Source organism: Aethalodelphis obliquidens, unplaced genomic scaffold (genome assembly GCF_003676395.1).
Source record: "Aethalodelphis obliquidens isolate GAN/ISIS:26980383/991018 unplaced genomic scaffold, ASM367639v1 scaffold5, whole genome shotgun sequence".
NCBI lineage: Eukaryota > Metazoa > Chordata > Mammalia > Artiodactyla > Delphinidae > Aethalodelphis > Aethalodelphis obliquidens.
In genome coordinates this window covers 11,969,317-11,980,587 of record NW_020837949.1, presented here as the reverse complement: position 1 = coordinate 11,980,587, position 11,271 = coordinate 11,969,317, and the positions used below count along the sequence as shown (strand labels likewise).

Sequence of the window (11,271 nt, the reverse complement as noted above, 5' to 3'; positions counted from 1 at the left end):
TTGAGTTGCTTCCATGCCTTGTATATAGTGCTAAGCTATGTTTTATAATAAAAAAGCATCAACAATGTATAAGGAAAATGTTAAATGTTAATAATCCTCCTCCCTCTGCAAACACAGCCGTATCCAATCCCACCTTTAGGGGTATGTTTCTTACCTTCTTCTCTATGCTCATGCAAACCTGTCTACCCAAATACCCCTACAAAAGTGGGGCCACCTGCACACATTAACTGCAACTTGCCTACTTTTTTCTCTTAGTCTACTTTGGACTTTATTTTTTCAGATCGGTAGATGAGAGATCTAACTTGCTTCTGTTAGCTGCTTCATATCGCATAACGGGGATAGACAGGCAGGTTAATGGCCTCGTGCGTGGTCTCAGAGTTGATAAATGGTGGAACCAGATGACAGACGACAGTCTGTTTACATCTGTGTGGGACCCCCTGGGAGCCTGGGGGTTTTCAGTCTGCAGGTAGGAGCGTCCGTGTGTGTCCTACAGCACTGCAGGTAAAAGCATCATGATGTTGGAAGAAGAGAAGTTCTAGAGACGGCTGATCAGGACTTAGCCCCGGAAAAACTGAGATTTGAGCAAATTATTCCAATCCCAAGATGCATCACGGGTACGAATGTGATTTAGGGAAGGGACCTTTGTGAGAAGCTATTATTAAAATGAGAATGGCGGGGAGAGAGGCAACTAAGTGGTCGCTTCACACATGTGAAATGTAGAGGAACACAGTGTTAACTAAACTCCAAGCTGGTTCTGATCGGTTTTGCTTTTTAAGGGGGTGGAAATGGATAATTTATTTCAAATGTGAAGTTACCAGCTGTACTGCCCCTTTTCCCTGTGAAGGCTGGTGACGAAGAGAGAAGCGGTGAGGCCACAGTTTACCTGTTCAACGGGGCACACTAATAAAACAGGCAGTGCCCAAGGACACTCTCAGGGGCCGGAAATAGGTCAATTTTCCTGCTTAATCAGGTTGGAGGAATCCCATCTTCTTCTGGAAAGGATCGTGTGTCTTGTTCCTTTTCTGAAGGGGGCCACCAGTCAGGTTTTGAGAGTTAGCCTAGGAGTGAAAATGAGAAATGAATTACTCATAATGCAGCCTGTTAGGAGTCCCAAGGATCAGTTCAACCCCCCCACCGCGTTTTTATTGTATGACTCTCACCCGAACGTTAAAGGTAAAACAGTTCTGACTCCTCCAGGTAAGGTTCTGTAACATTTATTTATGTTAGAAGTGACTTAGAAACACAGGAGGCACCATGATAGGGAGTTGAGGACAAAAACTGTATGGAGATTCATGAATTAATCCAGGGAACTCTTTTTGTTTTAACCTCCAGAATTACTAGAAGATTTGAACTTAGATCGGTACACACCAGAGGCGCCGTTTCATCCCTTGCCCAGAGCTGTGAGTGCAGACTGCCTTTGGGACAAAGACGTGGCGATTCCACCACCCCCCCCCCCCCCCCCCCCCCGCCCACACACATAGCCCACTCCTGCCCAGATCATGCATAACACCAGGCGAATGCAGGAACGAGGTCAGAAAGAGGAGTCTCAGCTGGAGTTGATAAAATCAGCATTTCCTACCTCAACTGTGAAGGGCTGTTGAAGCATCCAGGTGGAAATGTCCAGCTGATGATGAGAAAAGAAGGAGAGAAGCGAGAAGGCCAGGTAGGGAGTCTGGGACTCAGGCCCCGCGACACTGGGGTGACAGTGAGGCCCTAACAGAATCAGTGCCTATTTAGACCCACTTCTGAATTTCCATTTTTCTTTTGTTTTTTTTGCGGTACGCAGGCCTCTCACTGTTGTGGCCTCTCCCATTGCGGAGCACAGGCTCCGGACGCGCAGGCTCAGTGGCCGTGGCTCACGGGCCCAGCCGCTCCGCGGCATGTGGGAACTTCCCGGACCGGGGCATGAACCCGTGTCCCCTGCATCGGCAGGTGGACTCTCAACCACTGCGCCACCAGGGAAGCCCTCCATTTTTCATTAATTCTATGCCTCACAAGTTTTCACCTTTTAATGTTTCTGATGATGACTGACAGTCATTTTTTTCTTTCTTAATGGTACATAATAAATGGTGCATCTCCGCATTGCAGACATCTTAGATGTACTTAATTAATTAATTAATCCTGAGGCTCAGTGATGTCACCATGGGAACTGCCCTGTGGGGACATGGACGCCCCTCCTCCTCTGCTCATGCTTACAAGGACCCTGAGCTGGTCAACCTCCCACTGCTGCCCTGACCCTGCCATGGGCTCCAGGCTCCTCTGCTGGGCTACCTCTGTCTCCTGGGGGCAGGTGAGTCCTCAGCAAACCAAGCAGTTCTGTGTGTGTGTGTGTGTGTGTGTGTGCGATGATTACAATTATTTTCTTCCTTACTATCCCCACAGGTCACACAGGAGCTGGAGTGTCCCAGTCCCCCAGGCACAGGGTCACAGGGAGGGGCCAGGCTGTAGTTCTCAGGTGTGACCCAATTTCTGGTCAAGTATTTTACTGGTACTGACAGATGCTGGGACAGGGCCCGGAGTTTCTGACTTATTTTCAGAGAAAAGGTGCACCAGATGCATCGGGGATGCCTAGTGATTGGTTCACCGCTGAGAGGCCTGAGGGCTCGTACTCCCGTCTGAAGATCCAGGGAGCAGAGCCTGGGGACTCGACCGTGTATCTCTGGGCCAGCAGCTTAGCCACAGCGTGGCACAGTCACCTCCTTCCTGTTTACAAACACCCACGTGCTCACCTCTACTCACAGTTCCCAGAAATCCCCATATAAAGGACTTACCCCACGCTTCCCTCAGCAGGGGAAATAAGTGGACTTGGGGCTTCGGCTGTTCTGATAGTAGGAAGTCAGAAAATAACCTTTGAAAGACTGGAGCATCTGGGTTTCTGAGATTCCTTTATACAGTTTAAGATTCTCTAATTGGGGTTGAATATCAGACCACAGTCTCAGGTAGAGTGAAGTAGCCTCTGGTAAGACTATCTAGTTTCAGCACGTTTATAATAACCTCCTCACACTGAATGTCACCAACTCAGACCACACAGTGCCCAGATGTGGGCCAGCCAATGCAGAACACTGTTAAGGTCATCTGTAGCCACCAACCTTAAAAATAAACAAATTACGATCCTTAGCAACAGTTGCCACTGAAATAAATTATCCACAGGGAACTGTCATCCACAGTAATGCACGCTAATGTATGTCCCTATATTGCTTTTTTATTGCTTGACAATCCTGCTGTCATTTTGTGTCTAATTTTCTTCTCTATTTTTTAAATAGAAACTCAGTTTGGCTTTCATAAAAGGTAACCCTGCTTGAGAAGGTGTTAAAGGGGAGTAATTCAAAGAAGACTGGAATAAGTTATATCATCCATTCAGGGTTCTGTGAGGTTTCCAATTTACACTCCTACCAAGGTATATGAGCCTTTCAACCGGCACACACACACATGAACACACACACATGCACACACACACATGCACACACACACTCTTTGGGTTACTTTTTCACTCTCTTAGTTGTGTCCTTTGATGAGGAGAACTTCTTAATCCAAAATCAGTCCATTTTCCCCCCTCTTTGGTTTATATTTTGTATTTTGGTGTCTAGTTTAGGAAATCTTTGCCTATTTCAAAATGATCATGTTTTCTTATATTGCCTTCTAAATTCTTTATATTTTAAACTTTTACATTAAGATGTGTAATTCAACTGGAGTTCCTTGTATATGAAATGAAGAGGTAAGGTTATGGCTTTCCATATAACTATCCGATAAGAGTAATACTTTCCTCACCGCTCTGTGATCTCACTTTTGTCATGTATCAGTCATTGCATATGCGTTAGTCTGTTTTGTCAGTTCTTACACAAATAGCACACTGCCTTATTTACTATAGCTTTACAATTCATCATATCAAATACTATCAAAGGAAAACCATTCGATCATCTCTATAGATGCTCAAAAAATTTTTGATAAAGTCCAACATCCATTCCTGATTAAAAAAACAATTAGCAAATTAGGAATAACTGGAAACTTCCTAATAAAAAGCATTTATGGAAAACCTATGGTTAATAGAACATTTTTTACACATAGACCATGATAAGTTACAGATGCACATTGTAATCCCTAGGTCAAACACTAAAAGTAGCATAAAGAGGGGAAAAATAATCTTTTCAACAAATGGTGCTGGAAAAAAATATATATCCATGTGGAAAAGGAATGAATCTCAATTTTTATCTCAGTCCATGAACCAGGAGTTGGCAAACTAAGGCCCAGAGGCCAAATATGGCCTCTGCCTGTTTTTATATGGCCGAGAAGCTAACAATGGTTTTTACATTTTTAAATGGTTAAAAAAATAAAAAGAATAACATTCTGTGCCAGGTGATAATTATACAAAATTCAGATTTCAGTATCTGTAAGTAAAGTTTTTTTTTTTTTTTTTTTTTTTTTTTTTGCGGTACGCGGGCCTCTCACGGTTGTGGCCTCTCCCATTGCGGAGCACAGGCTCCGGACGCGCAGGCTCAGCGGCCATGGCTCACGGGCCCAGCCGCTCCGCGGCATGTAGGATCTTCCTGGACCAGGGCACGAACCCGTGTCCCCTGCATCGGCAGGCGGACTCTCAACCACTGCGCCACCAGGGAAGCCCTGTAAGTAAAGTTTTGTTGGAATAAAACTAAGCTCAACCATCTACGTATTGCCTATGGCTGGTTTTGCACTGCAATGGCAGAGTTGAGTAGTTCTGGCAGAAACTGCATGGGGTGCACACAACCAAACGTATTTACTATCTGACTCCTTACAGAAAAGGCTTGCTGACCCTTGCCAAAACCAAAAATTAATATGAGTTGGAACAACATTTCCAATGATCTATAAAGCTTCTGAAGTATAAAGAGTCTGAAAGAAAACACAGCAAATTCTCTTCATGACCTTGTAGTAGGCAAAGATTTCTAAAAGAGGATGAAAAATGTTCTAATTTTTAAAAGAATTAAATTATTCTTTATCAAAATTTTAAAAAACTGTGTTTGTCAGAAGATACTAAGACCCAATACAGTGACCCAATGCAGCCAAAAATAAATAAATAAAATAACTTTTTAAAAATTTGAACAGGATATTCAGATAAGAGAAGATATGTAAGGAGGCAGTGTCCTCTTCAAGGACTTGATGGGCTTCTTTCCCTGGCTGCTTGGAAGATGTTTTGGCTGATAGAACTCCACTGTCAGCCTCTCCAGGAATTATCTTTGGTTAAAGAGAAAGCTTTGCCCGAGGTCCCACCCCTTCCCAGGGCAACTGGCAACTGGCCCGTATCCCCTTTCCTAGAACACTAATTGATGAGGTTTAGAATTTTTATTCCGTCTTGGAAAAATCTTTACTTCATGCCTCCCTCACTACCACGTGCTAAGGGTGAGCCCGAGACAGATAAAGAGCAAATCAGCAAGACCTGTGCCCTGCATGTCCCGGTGGATCCGGATTTCGATCCTAATAGGTAGCACTCGATCTGCCTGGGCTCTGGCAATTGCGCTACTGCACAACTGGCCACTTGAGGGCACTGTGGATCCACCGAGCGAGCCTCCGTTAGCAGCGTCCGGGAGGGGGAGGGAGAGGGGGAGGGAGAGGAGGAGGGGGCGGGGTTAAGGGCGAGAGAGTCCTGGCTCGGTCCCTGCGTCAGGGAGATTATTTGATGAATCAGAGTCAGTGTTGGCATTTGAAGAGCTGATCACTGGCTTCTCGCATTAACAAACATGCAGGTGTGTTTGTCCCAGCAGGGAACCGTGAACTTCGCCTGGCAGGGAGTAAAGGCCTCTCTGGGAGGCTACACTTAGTGAAGAGTGTGATGGGGCTTCAGTGGGGCAGCCTGGATAATCCAAGACAGGTGTAGGGAAAGGAGCTCCTGCCCTGGGGCAATAGAGAAGCAGCGAGGGTTGATCACCTGGCCCAGCCCTGCACAGCCTAGCTCAGCACACCCAGCCCCACCTGCTCCATGGGTGACTGGACAGCATGGGAAGGCCTCGATCAGCTGAGCCTGCCTGGGGGGGGTGCAGGACGCCTGCGGGAGCCCACAAGGACAGGGACATCAGAACAGCGACATCACAGGTAAGCCCTCCATACAGAGAAAAGGGAGGATCAAACATCTGCTCTCTCACCCTGGAAACCAGAGCCCTGAGTAGGGAGAAGACCAGTTTCCTACTGCCTGAGTCGCCTGGGGCACTCGGCTTCTTGTGTGTGGCCCACTGGGGCAGATGAGTCCTGAGCTCGGGTGGGACAGCCCTGGACCCCAAAGCTTTGACTGTTGCTAGTATCAGACCCCTTCCTGTGCTAGGTATCCAGCTTCTTAAGTACGTTATTTCGATTAGTTTTCTTAAGAACCACGTGAGACAGAGCACCACGTTAAGGGGGAAAAAACTGATTGCTGGAGAGTTTAGATAACTTGCTGAAGCAGGCACAGCTAACAAATATCAGAGCTGAGACTCAAACCCACCCACGCTTTAGATCCCCCTCTGCGTTTTGGTAGAGGTAGACATCTTCAGAATCGGAACATTGACCCACAAGTCCCTTTCAGAAACACTGACTCTGACACAAGTTATCATCACAACATCTTTCACCTGGGAGGCTAAAGAGAAAAGAGTTCTGACTTCAGAGACATTGGTCTGTTTTGCCTTGGACTATTCCGACCTGCCTCGAGCTGGTGACTTGGAAAAGATTTGGCTAAGTTTTCCCGTTTGTAAACTGAGACCAATGACACCTGTTTTGCAGAGGTTTTATGCAAGAAAATGAAACAGATTGCGTAATACAAAGTTCAGGCTTAAGAAATCTTAGTTCCCTGTTAACTCTCTGACACAGCTCTGGTCTAGCACAGTTACTGGCTGTGTGCAATGCTGGGATCAAAGGCAGGCATGGGTTACTTTTGCCTGAGTCACCTGTGCTCCAGACGCAAAATCATCTGAAATGCAAATACAGTCGTCTGATAATTTATTATGTGAAACTAACTACAAAGAGTTGCCTCTTAAGGGAAAATGAAAATGGGACCCAGGACAGCCCTTCCTGTTTGATATTAAGTCTGATATTCAAGAAGGTGTGGTGCTTCCAGAAAATTCCAGCTTCTGAGCCATTAGTAGTCATGAGAAAGATCTGCTAGAAGAAGGGACACTTTCACTTGAAGAGTGGCCATCAAGGATCCTCTAGGGCTTTCCATCACATCCTCAGCCCACCTCTGATTTCATCCTTGACTGCGGTTAAGGGTTATGTGCAAGCCTACGTCCATTTGCCCCATGCTGACGGCTCCCCATCACATGCATGCTGGGGGTCCCTCTGCTTTCTGCCCCAGGGTCTTCTCTGATGTCACAGGAGCCCCGTTGGCCCGTATACAGGGCAGCCAGAGCTGAAGGGGTGCTAAAGCTTCTTGTGGGACAGGAGCCAGGGGACGACAGCTCCGGAGTCAGCATTCAGGAATAGTTCAGAGACGCATTTCCTGGGCTTCTCAGAAGCTCCCAATGGAATCCATCTCCTGTTGCCCCAGCACAACTTCACTATGGTGCCTTATCCTGGTTTTCTCCTTCCCTGCTTCATTCTCCCTGCTCTCTGACAGTGATGGAATGATGTCACATCAGAAGACCCTTCTCGGGCTTCCCTGGTGGCGCAGTGGTTAAGAATCCGCCTGCCAATGCAGGGGACACGGGTTTGAGCCCTGGTCTGGGAAGATCCCACATGCCGCGGAACAACTAAGCCCGCGCGCCACAACTACTGAAGCCCACGCGCCTAGAGCCCGTGCTCTGCAACAAGAGAAGCCACTGCAATGAGAAGCCATGTGCCACAACGAAGAGTAGCCCCCGCTCACTGCAACTAGAGAAAGCCCGCGCACAGCAACGAAGACCCAATGCAGCCAAAAATAAATACATAAATAAATAAGAAGATCCTTCTCTTTGGAAGAGGCCACCATTTTTCTTTTCTTCATACTGCCATTCAGTCATTCAAAAAGTCTTATATAACATATATGAATGAATCTTTCTCAATTCATTTTGGTTTATTTTGAATTCCCAACAGACTTACATGATCTCTGCTCCCTTAAAGCTCTGAACCTATTGATATTTGCAACTGAATAGACTAGAGTTATGTTTTACGAAAGTAGAGTCGGCCTGGACTCAGATAATCATTTTTTTTCTTCAGTCATTCAACAAACACTTATTGAATGTGGAGTAGATCCAGGTTTTGGTATGGCCTAAACCTTATCAAATGTTAGGGTGCTCTTTGAAAAAGAGAATAGAAAAAAATTTTTTAAGTCTTGAAAATTTCTGTGCAATTGAGAGGGCCTGAAGTTATTTTATTCTTCACTGACTTTATGGCCAGTCTATTCTTCACTACTTACCGTGTGTAGGTACTGTTCTATACTGTTCCAGGTGCCTAGAAACACCAGTGCAAAAACAAAACAAAAAAAACCTAAAAACCAAAAAACAGACAAAGCTTCTAGATGAGGTGTATGTTTTCAGCAACACCAAATTTGTGACTTGATAATTAATTAATTTAAAAATAAAAAGGAAATATTCCTGGTAAATACTTATTCCCTAAAATTTAGCGTATTGTTGAGAATATTAATATTATAGGTAGATCATACCTTATCATGAGAACAGTCCTCAGCTTTCTAGGACTCCATGTACCCTACCCCAAAGAATGTGAGTCCTAGCTGAAAAACTCCCTTTTTTTTGCACACACCCAGCCGTGGTCAGTAGGCTGCTTTGCTGTCAGGCTCTTGGTCCCTGGGACAATGTGGGTCCTGGGCATAGATGGGAAAGCCCTTCCCCAAGTTTGCCAGACCCCAGTCACAAGCATTTCCATGCAGTGCTACATCAGCCTCCTTCTTGTCTCTGATTTTGGATTCCATATCCTTTCTCACTACTGTGTGATTATAGGAATTACCCATCCAGATAACAGGGAGATATATAATCACAGAAATAGGGGAGCCACACACACTCACATGACCTATGTTTGAAATGACAGTATGCCCTGATATTGTCTAGCTGTAAGTCTTGCACTACAGCAATTTATGATTCAATGTAATAAAATATGATTCAATCAATATTCTCTCATTTGGAGTGTATGAGACCTTTCAAATGGAGACAAAACATTTCCCTGTGGCCCTGGAGGCATCACGCATGTGTACGTCTGGATGGGTCTCTCATCCACATTGCTAATGCGCCTCCTTTCTTTTTCACAGAAAGCACGGTCACAGGGGGTAAGTGGTCTAGTCCTCCCATGGCCTCCTTGGGGGGGTGGGGAGGGGAAGGGAGGACTCTTACCCCCAAGGATATAGAGACCTGAGCACAGATAGTGGAGCTCCCAATGTAAACAATTCTTCAAATTCCAGTGACTTTGACCTTGAGACTGAAAACATTCTGGACATCAGGTAGTTCTTTTTAAATGAAAAGATCACTGCTGGCTGATAGTCAATTATCCAGAGTTTAGGCAAAGGGAAAAAAACTAGTAACATTTTGAGCAGAGAGGTCACTAAAGTACTGGGATTGCCATGAGAATATTTCTTAGTCTACAGAAATATGAAAAATCTTAACAGCATCCAAATAAGGAATGTTATTATGCAGAGAAGAAAAAATTTCCTTACTAAAAGGCAGGGAAAAAGCATAGAGACATAAGATTTCTTTTTAAAGCAGACTTACTAATTCTTCCTGTTCTGAGCTGTTCAACTTTATATATATTATTGACTTCTTCCTGTGGGAAGGGCTGTGGCAGCTGAGCTCTGCAGCTCAAGCATGTGTCAAGGATAGTGACATCATTGAGTTACTGGCAGCCCAAGTTGTTGTTTTGGCCGGGCCTCGAGGCTTGTGGGAGCTTAGTTCCCGGACCAGGGATAGAACCCAGGCACACCACGGCAGTGAAAGTGCTGAGTCCTAACCACTGGACGGCCAAGGATTTCCCAAGAGCCCAAGTTCTATTTCCCCAAAACAAAACTGGATGATATGAGCTTCTGTCCAGGACCGGAAATGGTCACCAGGCTCTTCTTCGGCATGGCTTTTTATCTCCTGTGGGCAGGTGAGTACAGGTGGGCTCCCGTCCCTGGAATTCTCAAGACCTCAATACTAGCCTTCCTCTTGGGATGACAACATCAGCTCTGTCTATCACAGGACCTGTGGAGGCCGGGATCACCCAGAAACCAAGACACAAGATCACAGTGACAGGAGAGACAGTGACTCTGGAATGTCACCAGACTGATAACCATGACTATATGTACTGGTACCGACAAGACCTGGGACACGGGCTGAGGCTGATCCATTACTCCAATAGTGTTGGCAACATTGAGAAAGGAGAAATCCCTGATGGGTACAACGTCTCGAGATCAAAAACAGAGGATTTCCCCCTGACCCTGGAGTCTGTTATCCCCTCCCGGACATCTGTGTACTTCTGTGCCAGCAGTGACTCCACAGTACTGCACATCTGCTTCTTCTCTGCACATAAAGCGTGGTTAGAAAGACTGAGGGTTGCCTGCACACGTGAGGTCTGGCCCCAACCCTCAGAAGCCCCTGTCTCCATCAAAGGCACAGAGTTCTTGCCAGCATGGGGGCTGGACAGCAGAGGGCAGTGTGACTCTCAGTGCTGAAGTCTGCCCCATGCCCGTCTTAGCCTGACTACGGGTCAGCTCAACACTACAGCTAGCTGGTTCTCTCTTCTGAGGTCCCCTCTGCTTGCAGAAAGGAAAGTGCATCTTTACTTGAGATACATGAAGATCCCCTTGATAATCTCAAAGGCCCACATCCTTCTCTCCCCTGTGAGCTTTGTGACGTCTTCATCTACTGCCTACCCCACCCTCTACTATCCTTCACCTTACAAGTCAGAAACCTTCACTCACGGGGACTTCCCTGGTGGCCCAGAGGTTAAGAATCTGCCTTCTAATGCAAGGGACATGGGTTCAATCTCTGGTCGGGGAACTAAGATCCCACATGCCGCAGAGCAGCTAAGCCTGGGCGCCACAGCTAGAGAGCCCATGCGCCGCAACGAAAGATCCCATATGCCGTAACCAAGATACGACGCAGCCAGAAATAAATAAATAAATATTAAAGAAAAAAAGAAATGTTCACTCACACGGTCTCTGCTCCTGGCTACCTTTCTTCTACTGGGCAATAGGCCTACAAGGTCCTATAACGTTTGCTTCTGTCTGTCCCTCACCATCGTCTTGCACAAGTTTCCCCTGACTTTCCCTGTTCCAGCCACATGCATCCACATTTAGTTTTTTCCTCTTCTGTGCCATGTGCTTTGCCACCCTAAGATCTTTTCTGTAGGCTGTTTCTCTCGCACTAAACA

General features: G+C 46.0%; 1 long non-coding RNA gene and 1 gene segment (V, D, J or C); both read left to right on the top strand.

The window, feature by feature from the left end:
• Window positions 1–1,797, top strand: LOC113618005 (uncharacterized). Its single transcript, XR_003431847.1, has 3 exons — window positions 1–614; window positions 1,333–1,400; window positions 1,497–1,797. It is a non-coding gene; the product is annotated as an uncharacterized LOC113618005 (long non-coding RNA).
• A 5,993-nt stretch (window positions 1,798–7,790) lies between these two features.
• LOC113617999 (T cell receptor beta variable 10-3-like) lies at window positions 7,791–10,907 on the top strand. The segment is given in 2 exon segments: window positions 7,791–10,005; window positions 10,098–10,907. Coding segments are annotated over 2 exon segments (546 nt in total).
• Window positions 10,908–11,271: the final 364 nt, after the last annotated feature.